This window comes from Bidens hawaiensis, unplaced genomic scaffold (genome assembly GCF_021521415.1).
Source record: "Bidens hawaiensis isolate Kalapana, Puna unplaced genomic scaffold, B.hawaiensis_p1.1 tig00000369_1, whole genome shotgun sequence".
In the NCBI taxonomy this organism is placed as follows: Eukaryota; Viridiplantae; Streptophyta; class Magnoliopsida; order Asterales; family Asteraceae; genus Bidens; species Bidens hawaiensis.
This window is the reverse complement of record NW_027491028.1, coordinates 4,914,588-4,933,293: the sequence shown is the minus strand read 5'-3', so window position 1 is coordinate 4,933,293 and position 18,706 is coordinate 4,914,588. Positions and strand designations below refer to the sequence as shown.

The window sequence follows — 18,706 nt, the reverse complement described above, 5'->3', positions numbered from 1 at the left end:
CCATTCCAATAAATAGTAAGACGTGCAAAACAATTGCAAATGACTAATAAGACTATAACTCATACAAATCACACGCTATTTCCATAATATAACCTTACGCTCCTTGTGACAAGGTATAAAAATGGATGATAACGTTTAATGAGTCGAGTCATCAACTAGCTACTTGAGATTGACACACTATAGTATCGATACAAATCAAGCTTAAACGTGCTTGAGTTCGAGCAAGCTTCACTAATCGAGCTCCATTTGGGTTGGAGCTTATGATTACGTATTTATATAAAAGCTATTATTATATATAATTCCATGTTAAAAGTAACTAATTACTCACGAGCCGGATCTTAGCTTTAGACTTAGAGCCTGTAATGAGCGTAACCCAAGCTCGAGCCCTGTTGAATTAAACTAAATGAGCTCGAGCTTAAGCGAACTCATTTCGTTTTTTTAATAAACTTCTAAAAAGAAAAAAAAGGAAAAGCTGGAAACAATAATAATGTGGTGTTTTATAGGACCTATATATACATATATCCCAACATCGTTGTCCATTGTTGTTGTTCTTTCATCGGTTATTATTATTGTTCCCGTGAGGATTGGATTTGGATTCCTAAATCTCAGATTCAGAAATCTCCTCCTGGGAACTGTAGCTTCTTGATTCTTCAATGGCTTCTGAAACATTCACCGACAAAACCGCTGTTTTCAGGAAGCTCAAAGCCAAATCGGAGAACAAGGTAATCTTTTTTCATGAAATTCGTCAGATCTGTTATGTGGGTCTTGTTTCAATTGATCTGATACGTGTTTATATGTTGTTAATTGTTAAATGATCCACCAGATGTGTTTCGATTGTAACGCCAAGAATCCCACTTGGGCGTCGGTGACCTACGGGATATTCCTCTGTATTGATTGCTCTGCCACGCATCGCAGCCTCGGTGTTCATATCAGCTTCGTTAGGTATAATTATTTGTTGTTTTTTGGGCATATGAGATTATCTGATTTTAGGATCAACGATTAGGGCTGATGTAAATTTTAAAGTTAGAATCTGCTTAAAAAGTACTAATTTATTTGTTGTTCCGCTTTATTATATGTGAGGATCGTTAATTTGAATCGTATACTTTTATTAAGTTCAAGTGATGATGAACACTCTTTAAATGCTTGACATTTTAGATGTGTGTTTGGATGCTAAATTAGGGAAATGAATCCATGGATTTTACAGGGTTGTTTTCTTAGCACACCGGTAAGGATTTATGGGACCATAAAAGTCGTTGGAATTTACCCTGTTGCATTGTCTTTAAATTGATTATTATAACTCATTAGTCGTTGCTTTAGGGGAAGTCCTCTGAGTAGGCATTTATAGATGGTATTCTTTAGTCAATAAGAATGATTTCACACTTTACTGTTAATACTCCCTCCATTTATGACGATTTGACTTTTACGCACTATTTTTTAAGTTGGATAATAATGTTGGTTTAACAAGCTATCAACTAAAAATCAAAGCTTTCAAGGGGTGTTTAAATTGTAAATTCAGAACGATGGGACTATATCTTTTGTAAATTTGGGAACCTTTTAATCTTTTTCTTCAGGTTTTTAATGCATAAATTTAGACACACGATGCTATCCTGTCATTCTCTTGTGGCAGTTTACATTGTTAATCTGTAACCTTGTGGACTGGGAATTTTGGGACGTCTTCCCATTTAGTTTGGAAAATTTGTCACTTTTAAGTTTTATATGCAACTGCTGTTTCGTATTGGTTTGATCGCCTATTGGAATTAATTTTTTTTACAAACTCTGCATGAGAAGATTTGCATCTTCTTAGTTAAGGTAGTAGAGAACATATAAGTGAGTGAGAAAGTACACCATACCAATAGTAACACTTCTCTTAATTGACTTTTTTGCAACCCAAAATATGCCGATATGATGTTTTATGCGTCCATATCATAACTCCCAACAAACGTTGTGATTTGATGATGGCAATGTAAAGGCAGGTCTTTTGACAATATTTTGTTGGGTTTCTATCAATTCTGGCTGAGTTGCTTGTGTGCAACTTAGCTTGGAATTAGTTGCAAGAAGTCTGTTTTCTGCTATAGCTTCTTAAGCTGACTAAAAGCTGGTATCTACTATTTAGGTAGAAAATATACACTGTTATCTTGAAGTTGTTTTTATTTTATTGAACCATCAAGCTGCTAACCTTTCAGGTCAACCAATTTAGATTCATGGACACCAGATCAGCTAAAGATGATGAGCTTTGGCGGCAACAATCGTGCACAGGTCTTCTTCAAGCAACACGGGTGGACCGATGGAGGAAAAATTGAGGCCAAATACACCTCAAGAGCTGCTGAGTTGTACAAACAGTTACTTTCAAAAGAAGTTGCCAAAAGTTCTGCAGAAGATGTTAACTTGCCATCATCTCCTGTTTCTTCCAAAACAGTTGAACCTTTTGATGGACCCTCTGATTTCAAAGCCATTGAACCCCCAAAAAAAACCCCTGTAGCAAAACCCGAGACAAATGGCTCTGCTTCAGTTAAAGCAGCTACATTGATCCGTACAGCTACTGTTAAAAAGCCCATTGGCGCAAAAAAGACTGGAAAACCGGGTGGGCTTGGTGCAAGAAAGCTTAGCACTAAGGTACATACACATATCGTGTTAACTAGGCTTGTAAATGAACCAAACGACATGATCAGAGTGTTTGTATAACTTCAAACAAACAAACGATTGGAAACGAAAAACTTAACGAACAGGGCATTGTTGTTCATGTTTGTTTGTTAAAAAAACGAACTTGCTTTGTTCGTTTATGTTTGATACAGTGTAAACGAATGGTTCGGGAACATAATGAAGCTAAAACTAGTTAAAAGTAATGTGAAGAACAATGTGTTGGCCTAAAGAGTTATTAAAACTAGGCTAGAAGTTGTAATGACCAAGTTTTCTAAATGAATATATTAACGTACGTAAACGAACAAGCATAAACTAATGAACATAAATGAACTAATGAGACATGTGTCCATGTCCATTCGTTTAACTGAATGAACAACATTGTTTCTTCATGTTCGTTTGTTTAGAAGTCTAAATTGTCAAGAATCATAAAATTTTGTGTTCATTTATATCATTTAGATTTGACTGATTCAATGCAGACAAGTGAAAGCTTGTATGATCAGAAGCCTGAAGAACCAGTTGTACAAGTGTCCACCTCAGCAAGTAGCATGACCTCAGCTCCAACACCTCATACATCTCGTTTTGAGTATGTAGATAGTTCTCAGCCTGTTGAGACGGGCCCTGGAGGTGTGAACACACTTAGTCATGTTGCGCCACCTAAGTCATCCAGTTTCTTTGCAGAGTATGGTATGGATAGTGGTTTCTCTAAAAAAAGTACTTCAGCGAAAGTCCAGGTCAGCAATACCGTTAAAAAGCATTGTATGATGATGATTCTTAATTCTTAAAACATTACACTTTGTGTTGTATAGATACAGGAAACCGATGAAGCAAGAAAGAAGTTTTCTAATGCTAAATCTATTTCATCGGCTCAATTTTTTGGGGACAATGAGAAAGCCGATCTTGATGGTCAGGCGAGACTTGATAAGTTTAAGGTACAGTATTACTTCAACTCTGACATGAGGCATATTTTTATTTCTTTTTATAATATTGATATTGAACATTTTATAAGTGAATGGTTTTAAACATGGCTGAAACATTTTTTTTTTTTGCTAATTTGTTTTTACAGGGCTCAGCAGCTATCTCGAGTGCTGATCTATTTGGTCATGACTCAGATAATTCTAACCTTGATATCAGTGCTAGTGACCTCATCAACCGATTGTCTTTCCAGGTATTATTATGATAGAGTATTAAATGTACATTGGCATACAATTACCACTTTTCACAAGTAACATTTCAAGAAAGAAATAATTTTACACCGGAAAAGGTCCAGTTGATGAAAATGGGGCCCAGTTTAGGCCTATACTTACCAATGGTTTCATGACCGAATCGGTCTGGCCGTCAGCAGTTTAGTGGATCAGACCGGAGTTTATTATATTTGTTTTTTGGGTTTTTGGTGGGCTCGGTGGGTTGGACTGATGGATGCAAGTTTAATTAGGGATGTGTATGTGTCGGTTTTGGGCTCAAAGTGGTCTAAAACCGAAGTTTTGGTTTTTTGGATTTAAAAATCTTTTTTTTTTTGGTATGGGTTCGGATCTGTTATGGGTCAATTTTTAGTTTGGCATTTGGGCTTTAAGTGATTGGGTCTGATAAAAATTGGCCCATAATATTGAAATTAGGCTTATCACTTTTAACCACCTGTAATGAAGTTGGGCATGAATCTCATAAATCTATCAACATTCAAACGAGTTCAGTGCGGTTTGGTTTTATAGTTCGTTTCAGTTTAATATGGGTTCAATTTGGTTATTGGTCGGTTTTAGGTGTGGGCTTTAAATGCTTGGCAGGGCTGGCTACGAGGATTTAAATATCTCGGCTGAGTTGAGATATAAAGGCCCGTAGGCCTTAACGAATAACTAAATATATAAGCTAATTTTTTTAAACGACATAACTTTATGGATTAAAAAATGGTTTTGGGCCCAATATATTTAAAGATTATTAAGATCCATCGTATTGTATAAAAGAAAACATAAAAAATCATGTATATATAATATATTTGGCCCTCGAAAATTACGGGCCTCTACTGAACGTCTGACTCTCACTACCCTGGGGCCGGCGAAATGATAATACTATGTATGCGCTTGATAAGGTGAGAAATCTTTTGATAAAAAATTATTGTTAACTAATAATTCAATTATATCTTTTGTTAGAAATATAGAAAAGAAAAAACAAGTAAATGTCATAAGAATGTAAGTAAAAGCAATTTTTTTAATTTTCTATTATGTTAAAAGGATAAAAGATAAATTCGGAAAAATTAAATCGAATTTTTATTTTAAAGTATATTAGTAATAATAATCCAATTCATTTTTTTTAATTCCAATTCAATTAAATACAAGTAAAAAATATAAAAAGTATTAAGTCTCTGAAAAGTTTCACTTTTATAACTTTTTTGTCATGTAACTTTTTATTTTAACTTTCAAAAACAGAAGTAAAATTTAATTTTGAAGCATGTTACAATTTACAATCCTACTTTTTTTTCCCATAATTAGAATATGCTATTAATACGCACGAGTGGTAGGTTATAACTTATCATTCCGCTATTACTTCTTCTTGACCAGACACCTATCATTTGGTTAAGAAGAAGTAATAATGGAAACGGTTGTGTTACCTATAAGCTATAACCCACCACTCGTACGTATTAATAGAACATTGAAGTTGAGAAAATTGAGTAGGATTGTAAATTGCAATATACGTTAAAATAAAAAATTACATTTTTTATTGGAAGTTAAAATAAAAATTTACATGACAAATAGTTATAGAAGTGAAAACTTTTTAGAGGCTTGACTTATCACCTTTTAGTTTTTTTGCTTGTATTTAATTGAATTAAAATATTACTACGAATGTGCTTTAAAATAAAAATTCTATTTGATTTTTCCGAATGTATCTTTATCCTTTTAACATAATAGAAAATTAAGAAATTGCGTTTACATTCTTATGACATTCATTTGACTTTTCTTAAAACTATTTTATATATTTCTAACAAAATATATAATTGAGTTATTAGTGCATACATGTATCCTCGGAACCGGCCCTGGGTTTTAAGTCCGTTTTGGTTTTGGAACGAGGCATGGCATAACCATAATTTTCGGTTTCCAAAAAAGAAAAAAAAACAAAACCTCATTTATTTTGTTTTGGGTTTGGTTAACCTTTCTAAGCTTGATGGTGGTGGAGGCTGATTCAGAAATTTGTCCTTTTAAATCTTATAATTTCAGGCACAACAGGATATGTCATCCCTAAAGAACATAGCAGGAGAAACAGGAAAGAAGCTGAGCTCCATAGCCTCGACCTTTATGAACGATTTTCAAGACAGAATCCTGTGAGAAAGGTGTGTTAATTACAGAGATACCCTTATACAGAAAATAAATCTTATTATGTGTAAAGGGTACTTGTTTTTTCATATTTCGTAGCGGGAATCGTGATGTGTGAATCGTTTTTAAGGTTTAAGATTTAGGGAGGTACGTGGCGTTATCGGATTCAATGGGGACATTTTAATTTTTATGCAGTTGGAAGGTGAGATATATGTACAAGGTTAAATCTTTCAGAAACAGGCTCTGTATTACATTTTTAAGACTATATCATATTTTAGATGCTTGGTGCCATTTTTGCATGCTTATATTGCCTTAATGGTTTTTAATGCGATGCCAACATTGGAATGCTACGGTTTTCCCTGCAACTTTCACTGTTTTGGCGGGGCTTGTCCCGACTTTGTATTTTACAACTTGCAATCGTGTGTGCGCGCGCTAGGGATGTTAATGGTGTGGTTTGGCCAATTTTGGTAAATCGAGCGGGCCTGGTTGGCTGGGTTGGACAAGCTAAAACGGTTGGATTTTGACAGTTTGGTTCGATTTTTTCTTGTTTTTTTTTTGTTTTTTTTTAAACGGAGTCTTAGCATTACAGCCATGTTTGGGATTGAGTTTGGAAAATGTTTATTGGCTTTTTTAAAAACACTAATAAGCTAATAAACATTTTTCAAACTCAATCTCAAACATATTTCAGAGTTTAGTAGTAAAATGACAGGTCAAAAAGAAATAAACATTTTTACCTTTTTAAGTATTAAACTTGACAAAACTTGTTGTACATATTAAAACTGTTAAATTTCTATATGCCAATTGGTATTTTTGTTTTACATATAAAAAAACGATTGTTTTTTTTTAATTTTCTGGGCAGTTTGGTTTACTGCATTGTTTAAAACAGTAAAGCAAATTGTAAAGCTCATGTTTCAAACCATAAATCGAATCGTATCAATCCTAACCCAGCCGAATTGGATAACTCAGCTTGATTCGTAGGGTTTGATCGGCTTCATGGTTATTAAACATCTCTGCGTGCCTTTGGATGAATGTAGTTGAAGCAACTTTGTCATAAATAATTAGCAAATAATTTATCATTAAAAACTTATCAACCCTCACATAAAAAAGTTATTCCCCGTTTTGTTATATTAAAAAAAGGGTTGGAGGAGGAAACTCTTACCCCGGTACTCATTTGGATACCCATCATCCCACCCCGCAAGAGGTATGACGCCGGTAAAACACCTCCATTCAGTTCGCGACAGATCTGGGCCGACCCTCAGGATCGAACCTGCGCCACTACGACTTCCCTGTCTTAGTAGAACTTCATTGGTGATGGGTACCTCAAGGCCGCCCAGAGTGGGATTCGAACTTGAGACCTTCTATAGGAAAGCCCAAGCCTTATCCAACCCAGCTAGACACCAATTGGTCATTTTATTATATTAAAGAGCATTCACAGAGGCAATGTAGTGTTTTATAATGTGATTGTGACTTGTGAGTGGATGAGAGAGAAAAAATAATAATAAATATGTAAAAAAATATTATTTAGTTGTATATGAAAGAGGTAATATAGTGTTTTTTAATGTAATGATAGAGATAGAGATAAAGAAGCTGTCGAGAATGCTAATATCAGTTTTCTGTTAGATTCTTGTCAATAAATTATTAAGTTTCACTTTCATACAGTCGGTGTTACTCAAGAGTCAAGTCAAAACTTCACAATAGAGGTGTACAAAACCGGTTTTAAACCTAACCCGAACCGGTTTATAAACCGAACCGGTTTGATCAACGACTGGTCAAAACCGGTTTGACTCAAACCGGTTCGGTTTATAAACCGGTTTGGAAGCAGGGTAGGCCGACCTGGTCACACCGGTTCGGTTCGGTTTAAAAACCGATTTAACCGGTTTTAACTAAACCGGTTCGGTTTTAAAACCGGTTTGATAGATTTGAAGAGGAACCGGTCCTGAAACCGACAGTTTGGGTCGGTTTGGAAATCGGTTTGGGTGAAACCGGTTTTAAACCCAAACCGGTTCGGTTCGGTTTGTCTAAAACCGGTCCCAAACCGGTTTTTTTGTACACCTCTACTTCACAATCGTATGTATGGCAATGGCACCTTTTAGTCCAATTGGTGCATGCTAATATTAACAAAATCAAAATCCATGAAATTTATATTTTGATTTGACATGAATTTTTTATTCAACCAATGGCGGATTCAGACTAGGGCTGTTCACGAATCGAGCCAGGGTGGTTTCGAGCTCAGGCTCAAAATTATACGGGCAACTCAACTAAGGCTCAACGAGATTAAGATCGAGCCAACGAGCCGAGCCATGATCGAGCCGAGCCTAGGTCGATATTGGCTCGATAACAAAAATGAGCCAACTCAGCTCAGAATGTTTCAAATCAAGTTTTTTAGTTAGTTTTATTCTAGCTTTTATCGAGTGAGCCACGAGGCCGAGCTTCGAGCCTCGAGCCTCCAGCTCAGGATGTTACAATAACCGATTTTTTTACCTACTTCAACCCTAAATATTTGTAATTATGATGCAAACATGCTATTTTTTTTTCAAACATTTTAATAAAACAGTAATTATATAATTGTGCACGTTATTATTTAAACAAGTTAATAAAACAATGGGTTAATATATAAGAAGCAACATATTTTCTCTCTTCGCAAAAAAAATCTCAAAATAATTTTGAAATATTACGTCTTTAAACATAAAAAAAAACATGAAAACACAATTCAACAAATTTTGTTATATTAAAGTCTGTAATTGTTAAATATATTAAAAATAACAACTCATTTCACTTGGTTAAAAGAAGATTACATAAAAATTTTGTGCAAAAAAAAGTTGATGTCACTTACATCAAATTGTTTTAAATATTTTGTTTCCAAGTAATCAAGTACATGTTTTTGACATGCATTCAGACAAGCGAAAGGCTTTAATATAAAAAATTGGGTTACGAGACTTACACGTGTTTTTTTTACACGTTTAGGAATTTTAACATGCTTAAACTATGTCGAAGAATCATTTTCGTGAACAATGGTTATTGTATTAACCCTAAAACAAACAAGAGCAAACAAGAGCATATTTGAGTACTAAGTACACAGGATAAAGTAGACAAAAATTTGTACTTAGGTAAAAAGTTTAGTTCTCTATGAAACTCCAAAGTGCATAGAACATTTAGACAATAAAAGCCCTAGAAAATAGATCCTGGTCTTTTGGTTGGGCATCAGTTGCTTAGTTTGACCTCCAAGATCAAGGACATGCTTATTAATTATATTATATCTTCGCCAAAGTTATTGTTTTGGTTTGTTTTTAACATCTACTTGCTACTGTTTATAAAAACTTTAAACAGCATCTACCTAAATCCCTTTGCATTCTCCATTGCTCAAATAATAAAAGATGACTGCAGCCTTAAACAAACTTAAACAAACCCACTTAAACAAACTTTTACCTAAAACAATAAAGTTTGAATCTTATCAAGTTTGTAAGTGACACATGTGTTCAAACCTCGGTAATCGTTCCTTGTTGTGGATGCTCTTAGGTTGGTTTCATTCAAATCAACATTTCTTTCTTTTTAATGTTGCCGTTAAATACCGAAATAGTATACTGTATACAATAAGTTTTATAACTAACTTACATAAATTAAATAATAAATTATAATTAATAATAACTCATTAATAAATAAATAACTTAGTTCAACGACTAATTTATTTGTTTTTCTCAATTTATTACGTCGTATTGTAATTTTTATTTTTTTTAGGTTGGTGTTGTTTTAATTATATTTTATGCAATTTTAAGTTTAATTTTTAAAATATAATTGATATTAATTAATTATATAAATTAGTTCTCAATAAGTTAAATCTATTTAACTAATAAATAGTAATGTTGATGTGGAAATAATAAGGTTGTATGTGGGAAGAATGAAGATGATAACATTGAGGGTAAAATGTGCATGTGAGAAGAATAAATGGAAAGCTAATGTGACATGATAACTAGGCCTACATGTTGGAAGTGTGCATGTTAGTGTTATAGACAGTCTTAACATGTTGAAATTAACTAGTTTCGGTTAACTGGTACACGTATGGGCATATTCTTATTTTTCTGCTCAGTTCTAGTTCTTTCCAATTTCTAAAGACCTGAATCTTGGAGATGGACTGTTATCTAGGTTAGGTCTGGTCCAAAAGATGGCGGGATGATAATCAGGTTGGCTGATGTTCAAGTTTAGTGATTAATAATCTGGGTAAGGGCATTGATATTAGAATGGGCAAGTACTGGCTAGTACACTTGTCTTACTACTTTTTCTTTCTTTCTTTTTATAAGCTTGTAAAGCAATTTTCCTTTTAAGCTTGTAAAGCAATAATAGTAAGGCAAAGTGGCAAACCATACAAGGATGGAATTGCACCCGCACCATCACCGTAAACCAAACTGGCCGGGACTAGTCGGTAGACTAATTCATAAAATGTGGTTGCACGCGTGTCAAATATGTTTTCTAATACTCATAGTGGATGCTATGAATATAATACATATACAACACGTTACATGTCATGTCATGTCATGTCATGCATAATAATTAAAATTAATTAATAAACCCACTGCGTTGCGGTGGGGCAATGACACGTGATTGGCCAGTATTATTTAGGTTCCTTACCGTAACGACAATAAACCTAAAAAAATAAATCAGTAGAAAGACTAAAACAATATTAACATTTGTATAGACCTATGATAATAAAAAATGTTAAAACAAAAAATGTTAAAAGCATGACGCGAATTCGTTCAATATTGTGTTGTTGCACCAAAAGTAAAAATTAAAATTAAAAAAATCGTCAATGCCAATATACAGGATATTAACATATTTAAACCAAAAAGAAAAATTGTGTGCCTTAGGGCATCGAACTGACACGATTTCGATCGGTATTGACAATAACGACACTAAATCGTGTCGTAAACTTATATTATAGGTAAAAATACATACATTATATATATGTAAAAGAAGCACATACTAAACCAAAATAAAAACAAATAAAACCAAAAGGCAGTCCAAATAATCATTTTATTTAAAAAAGAATACATATATGTAAAAGAAGCACATACTAAACCAAATAAAAACAATAAAACTAAATAATCATTTTATTTAAAAAACCATCCATGAGACCATGATAAAACCAAAAGGCAGTCCAAAAAATTCACATTCTGAAGGGTGACATTCAAGACTCGAACTTACACCATTGCATTTGTGCAAGTGCAGGTAATAGGGCTGTTCAAAAAGCTCGAGGCTCGAAGCTCGGGCTCGTGGCTCGCTCGATAAAAGCTTGAATAAAACTAGTTAAAAACACTTGATTTGAAACATCCTGAGCGGAGTTGGCTCATTTTTGTAACCGAGCCAAAATCGATCTAGGCTCGGCTCGATTATGGCTCGATCTTAATCTTGTTTAACTTTAAAATCGAGCTAGGGCCTTAGTTGAGTTGCCCCGTTTAATTTAGAGCCCAAGCTCGAAACCACTCTGACTCGACCGTAAACGACCCTAGCAAGTAACAACCTAAAAAACACGCCTCTAACTATCATACCATCTTAACATATTGTTGATTATCAAAATAATTTATCTAAAAGATAACTCACATAACCTTATGAAAAACTTGCACCAACTACCACTTTTATCTATATTTAATTATTTATAATGACTTCAATGAAGGACGTTATATATCACACCACACTGAAAGAGTAACAGCATACATATTTTTGCCCATATCAAAATTTGATCAGACTTCTAGTATCAGATTTTGTCTACTGAATCACAAATCAATGTGCTTATTTTATAAGTTTCCAACCTTAAATTAACACTTATAGAGTTATACACTTACACTACAATCTTACTGTAATTTTATAAAATTTACATAATAATATCACACAATGTCATCAGTATTCAAGTTTGAATGAAGATTTATTCACGCAGCAACTTCAGTTGATTTCTTTTGCATATAACTGAAATTTCAAGCATTTCCATTAGGAGTGTAAGTGAGCCGAGCCGAGCCCAGCCGAGCCCGAGCTCGACTAGACTTGAGCTCAACTCGTTTTGAGCTCTTTATCTAAAGCTCGTGCTCGGCTCGTGATTTATTTTGTCAAGCTTGGTCTTGACTCTTATTATATATCACCTACTATTTTACAAGTAGCTCGCAAGCAGCTCAACTTGATCTAATTACCATAACAAACTCGATTTCCAACAACACGTTACATTCGATCTAATTTCTTAACATTAACCTCCAAATCCATAAACCGTTACAATAAACAACGATAATTGTTCAACTAAGATAATCAAACTCACACACAATAACCGAAATCAAACCAACGCACAAAACAACGCAATATGCTCACGGAAGCTCCGATCCTTAGGCCTCAAATCCCTCCGCACATAACCTTTAGCCACTTCACCATCAAACGCCTCAAACCCTACCTCTCCACTCCTCCGCCACATATCCTCCGCGAAGCTCCGGTGCGCATAATACGCCTCCGCCTCCACCACCACCACTCCGCCGCCGTCGCCGGAATCACAATCCTCCGGCCGAACCGTAACCGGAAGCCGCTCGTAATGTCCTAGGGTTACGCCTTCAAGCACATCGAGGCGTTGGATTCCGGCGTCGGAGACGGCGTACAGCTCACCTCGGACACGGTGGCGAGCGGCGCCGGGGAGGTTGAGGAGGAACGGCACGCCGTACGGACCGCGGACGAGTGGCAGACGGAGGTCCGTGATGTAGTTGCCTATGAATACGGCGTCGTTTTTGGAGATTAGGTCTTGCATTAGTTTGTGATTAGCGAAGCCGTGCTTCAGAGTGCCGTAGGAGAATATTAGCGTTTGGTTTGGTGCGTCCACGTGGCAGCCGGAGATTGTCATCACTTCTGGTGAGTTTATTAAATCTCCGATTGGCTAATCACTAACGTAAACAGCTTTTCTGCTTATTTATTGGTTAAGTAGCAGTAACTTTTGACTGATTAAAAATGAATGGTTGTAACTTGCCGTAATATTAAAAAATGAGCAATAAAAAATCAACACGTCTCTAGGATTAAGAGAATACACTCGAACTATATTATTTTAGTAATCTAATGTATTATCTAATGTATTATTTTGAAAACTACTGTTCATCTTATATATTTTTTTAATATATTTTGAGAGTAGTTGTGAGTGAATGAATGAGAAATGGTACTGATAAATATATAAAAATATATTATTTAACTGAAAATGGAAGAGAAAATATAGTGTGTTTTAATGTAATTTCAAATTTAAAGATAGAGGATTGGATGAGAATTAATCATGTAAATCTAGAGTCAATGTGCCAACTTTTTTGGTAATTTTTGGTATACTCATTTAAAGTTCACATGAATATTAACAATTAGTGACTTTTACATCAAATTCAATTAGAGGTGAGATATCACTTATGTTATATTAGACATCTATAATAACAAACTTTTACCAATTATCATATCAGCTCCATATCAATGAAAGGTTCACAATTCGCATATCAATGAAGGTACCACTACAAGTTTAATCAGTCTGGGTACCGATACAAATGCGAGTACGTGACTCATACTAAATGGACTTAATTGGTACCACTTCTAGCATTACTAATGCCACAATCAAAACAAAAGGTAAAACCAATATAAACTATAATACCGAAGTAAACCATAATAGTTAATATATTGATAGGTTTAATATTTCGTAAATCATTATACGTTCAATGATGATACGGTTTATTTTAAATATTAAATATGAATAATCGTAATAAAATATCTGCATATTACAAACAAGTACAAAATAGTTTCATCACAAAACAACTTTGATTTTACTTATAATTTATTGTCTTTCTTTAATTACATAAAAAATTAAATAAAACATCAATCATAAATGAAACTTCGAACAGGATAGAAACACTGTTTTGAACGTAGACACAAGCATGCATCCATGTATACATACATTTTCCTTATAATGGGCCGTGCCAGCATCAAATGAATGGGCAAGAGATGGAATATCATGAGTTGGATCACGCTAAATAAGTTGAACTAACTTGAGCAAGCTCAAAGTTAAGTTCAATCTGGTCTATACCATTAGCAATGAAGATAAGACATGATCCAATGTAGTGTTATAATATTATACCATTATATAATGGAAGAGGAAACTAGTGACAACCAAAGTTATATGCTTATGAGTTGTTGCAATATATGAATAATTGAATATGGTTATAACAATAAGGTTTTATTGTTAGGAAATCAAATTGTCGAATTGAAAAACCAACAAGCGGGTTCATCATCAAGCAAAAGTAAGTGTTTCTTAGACAACCATAAGAATGCAAATTGCTATGCCATGAGAATGTCTTGGCATGTATGATGGATTCTATATATTATTAAGATTATGGTGGTAAACTGGTAATATAATAGATACGCTCTACACGAAATCAGAATGAATATAGTATGAAAGTTTCTTGAGGCTTGTTCTTAATAAAGAGTTGTATCTGATTTATTAAGATTGAAACTATCCTTTAAAAGGTATAAATGCAAGAGGTAAGCTTTTGTTTACATTTTTATGGAATAATGTATATGTGCACTCGTATAAAATTGTTGGTTAGTTACTTGTAATACAAAATGGTTCATTCAAGGATCTTGTGCTTAAAACGGGAGTTTGATGTGTAAAACATCAATCAATTGAATGATCGCTATCATGCGTGAGAAATAAAACGTATGATGGGGGATATGATGCCATTGTATTGTCATACACTCATTTAAAAGACCCGGATCTGGTTTGATTTGGGGACCAAAGTGTTTGCCTTCTTTTCAGTTTTAACCCACTGTTAGAAATTGATGGATTTCACACTTATGCTAGTTGTGAGTGAACATAATAGATAAATGGTCGGTTGTGGCTTTCGGTATGGAATTTCTGATTGACATAAAATGGCAATATTTTATTCTCGTTTTATGAAGACGTTTAGCTACATCTCCCTTTTATGATGTGCAAATACCGTACTTAAAAGTAATCTTTGATAAAGTTTTTAATGGACTGACTTTTGTACAACCTAAGCAAATAAAACGTTACTAATGCTTTTGGGACCTATTCCACGTAATTTTATATGTTGTTTTACACGTAAACAAATCACATTTACAAGTTTGAAGATTCAAAGACGCTAATCATTTTAGAATGTTTGTTTTGAAGTTTCTTAAGAAAACAAAAAAGAAGTGAGGATTACACAATGTAGTCTCTTACATGGTATTAGAGCCAAGGCTCTAGGTACACACAAAGCTTAGACGTTCACCTCTTTGGTAGTCACATTGTATAAACCCTAAACAGGGGGCAAGCCATGTCTCATGTCCCGGTTTTCTTCCACTTTTAGTTTCAATCCTATTTCCTTTATCTTTTTTATTCAAGTTTCAGTTCTTGTTTAAGATCAGGGGTGGACCTACACCCACTTATGTGGGTCGGGGAAAATTGATTTCAAGGATTATAATAATTTCAACATTTGAAGGGAAATTGATTTGATATTTTGTAAACCTTTATGTTCGTTTCATCATATTTCCATATACATTAGCTACCTATAGTATATAAATTGCTAACATACGTCTTATTGATATGTCAAGTTGTCAGCACACACAACAATGCCAATATGCTATTTATAATTTTGGATATTATGTTACTCATTTTGATCTTACCCGAACGTCGACTTAACCGAAAATTCTAATGTTGGTTGTGCAAAATCTGAACATCGAAAAAATGGATCCCGTTAAAAAAAAACTTAGGCAAGCCATTGTTTATGTTTTAAACATGGCCTCAACTCCAAGCTCCAAAATCGCACACATGCAGTTTTCGTAAAATCCTTTTTTCCGGATGAGTTTTGCACCTCACCACCACCACTATCCTGGGCGGAAACTTTCGATTAGGGTATCTACAAAACGAGTGTAGAACATAGCTTTTTGGTTGTTAAGTTATAACAACACTCATCAACATCCAACTGATTTACATGTCCGCTCCACGACAAATTGTGGGCTAGACATTGCTCTACAACTTAAGCGACTCCCGTTATATGGTCGCCCATTTCTCTCTTTTTATTGCTTTCTACAAAGAGACCGAACATTACTTTAAATACATTTTCGAATTTGAATAGTCCTCTTAGCTGGTGGATTGCCTACAACTTCTAACGACAAGAACCATAGTTCATAATGGGTTTAAGCTAAAGCTCGTGGAAACTGTTAGATTCGGACAATGAGATTTAGTTTTGATAGGCAATATTTAACATCCGGTGATGAAGATTAGTTATTCATATTTGGGAAGTGCAAGAATGTGATTCGATCAAACTAGGTTTATATTTTTAGACTTTGGTGAACATAAAAATCAATAACCATCATAAAATATGAAAACTGAAAATAAAACGCATCGAAAGTTTTTGTTCTGTCCAACATGCATGAATTTTTCAGATACTTTCGCCAAAAACAATTTGCTCTACGAGTAAGTATTTCTCTCATGTTATAAACATAGTCCCAAACAATATTTTCTATGACTCAATATTATCGCATAGACTATGGATAAAAATGATGCTATTATTCTCGACTCTCGAGGAAATGAAAGATGTATGCTTGACCCCAAAAGTCAAACAAACCGTACTAATTGTATATTGTAGTTTTAGAGAGTAAAAGCTAGTCCAAACATTATTTTACTCTAATAATAAAGGCGTATGACTTACAATTATATGGTTGCGGCTTTTAGTCTTATTTAAATCATAAGATTAAAGGTGGAAAAAAATAGTTAAAAAAAATAAAATTGCAAGGCTATTGTAATAAAATTGATCATCTAAAGCTCGATAAAACTATTTTTTTTTACCCTTTTGACCTATATTTACCCTTTTGACCTTTATATATGAATGGCAATTTTTTTTACCGGCATTTGAATAGCAGATGTATAATAAGTGGTAATATTAGCGAATATGTTAATTCTATGGAATTTGTTGCCCCATTCTTCACATTCATCAAGTGGAAGAACGATATTATGAAATTGGCAAAATTTATCACAGTCAGCTTTTGAGAAATTTGACGTTGATAAGGATGGACATAAAACTCCAAAGAACTCATAATGAATATAGTTATGACTTCTTTAATTTTAATTATTTAACATGTATAGTACACGGTAACTAACCCAGTTTAAACTAAAACACAATCTGTTGACTTTCTCTCTTAAAGCTAACGAACAATATGTTGAACATCATGAATTACGACACAATATGTTGAGCGTCTTGAACTAAAATACAATATGTTGATTTTATTTTTCGAGTCATTCAATCATCATAACACAAAACAACTAAAACATAGTGAACACTCATGAACATAAATCATGAACCAAAACAATGTAAACACGAAATACACAAACCGCGAACTAAAACTCCATGAACTGAAATACACACGTGGTTACTGGCTTATCATAAACTATGAACTTGATCAATGATCCATATGAACTAAAACATGACCATGAACATTATGAACTAAAATAGAGTGACAAAAATATGCACAAACTACTAACTAAAAATACCATGAGCAGAAAATACACATACAAATAACATTAAGGGGAACTAAAACACAACTCGTTATTGTCACACATGATAGATGTTGTCACATAGGAACTAAAACGAGTCTCTCTCCGGATATACCTACATGTTTGTATGTATAGAGTTATGGTTTGATCAAATTCGGTTTATATATTTGGTGAAAATTTAAACAAGGCTTAAAAATAAAACGGCCACAAGCCCACAACCATGAACCACCACAAAATATGAAAAATTGAAAATAAGACGAGGTTTAGAAGTCAACGGCACTGTAAGATGGTCAATGGTGGCGTGCCGTGAGCGTAGGGCCCAGTCAACTCAAAAAACTGAAAAAGACTTGGTTTTGTCTTAATAGTTTCTAGAAGATACCAAAAGACAAATGTGTGACGTATATAATACCCTTATTTCTTTTAGAAAACAATAAATGTAGTTGTTAGGTCCATAACCATATTATAGTTACGTTATATTATATGCTTGCAATAATTATAAGTTAGGCTGATAAAATATTTGTGAAGAATAAGTAAACATATGTTTGTGGTTTATTGTAAAATGTAACCCAATATATTACTTTATTTATTATATAATCTCATTTTGCTACCCGAAATTAAGATGCTATTTGCATATAATTGTGGATGGAATAAACACGAATGTCATCTCACCTATGTTAAATTAGGGTAAAGTTAAAATACAAAGGACAACAAAAATGAGAAGGATGAGAAAGAATCAAATCCATTGATCTTAGATTTAAATGGCTGAGATTAATTTAATAAATAAAAATTGATGGAAAGGGCATGAAGGTAATAACACACATTTGTTGACTTTCTCTCTCCAATGCAAGGCACATGTCAATTCCGCCATCATTTTAAAATGTCCATAACTTTTTCATACGACATTATTTTTTTAAAAAAAATTCACCATAATAATAAGCGTTTTTTTATCTTTAATATGAGTATCAAATTGTTATATAAAAATAAAAAAAATTAATGGGTTTTTTAATATTTTTTTGTTGTTCATTGTGTCATTGTGTAATATGTTGTTTCCATTGTGTTTTACGTTTCAAGTCATTATATTCACCATTGTGTCTTACGTTTTAGGCCATTGTGTTATACGTATTCACCATTGTGTCTTACGTTTTAGGTCATTGTGTAATACGTATTCATCATTGTTTTTTACGTTTTAGGTCATTGTGTTATACGTATTCACCATTGTGTTTTACGTTTCAAG

General features: G+C 33.7%; 1 protein-coding gene and 1 pseudogene across 2 annotated transcripts; one reads left to right on the top strand and one right to left on the bottom strand.

Annotated features, from left to right (window-relative positions):
* Positions 1-582: 582 nt before the first annotated feature.
* On the top strand, positions 583-6,268 carry LOC143624341 (putative ADP-ribosylation factor GTPase-activating protein AGD8). Of its 2 annotated transcripts, XM_077095038.1 has the most exons (8): positions 583-722; positions 824-942; positions 2,184-2,613; positions 3,117-3,371; positions 3,447-3,569; positions 3,704-3,805; positions 5,844-5,956; positions 6,070-6,259. In XM_077095038.1, the coding sequence occupies exons 1-7, from the start codon at positions 654-656 to the stop codon at positions 5,949-5,951; spliced, it is 1,206 nt and encodes a 401-aa protein (XP_076951153.1). In that variant the 5' UTR covers positions 583-653; the 3' UTR covers positions 5,952-5,956; positions 6,070-6,259. The 2 variants fall into 2 exon arrangements, with proteins under 2 accessions (XP_076951153.1, XP_076951160.1); XM_077095045.1 differs by having other exon boundaries at positions 648-722; positions 5,844-6,268.
* A 5,796-nt stretch (positions 6,269-12,064) lies between these two features.
* Positions 12,065-12,967, bottom strand: LOC143623887 (putative gamma-glutamylcyclotransferase At3g02910 pseudogene; annotated as a pseudogene).
* Positions 12,968-18,706: the final 5,739 nt, after the last annotated feature.

What these genes read in the sequence shown, in the direction of transcription:
- LOC143624341 (XM_077095045.1), top strand. Translation starts at nt 654, where the DNA reads ATGGCTTCTGAAACATTCACCGACAAAACCGCTGTTTTCAGGAAGCTC. An exon ending in GTTCATATCAGCTTCGTTAG is followed by an intron (nt 943 to 2,183) that starts GTATAATTATTT and finishes CTAACCTTTCAG; the next exon opens with GTCAACCAATTTAGATTCAT. An exon ending in GTACTTCAGCGAAAGTCCAG is followed by an intron (nt 3,372 to 3,446) that starts GTCAGCAATACC and finishes TGTGTTGTATAG; the next exon opens with ATACAGGAAACCGATGAAGC.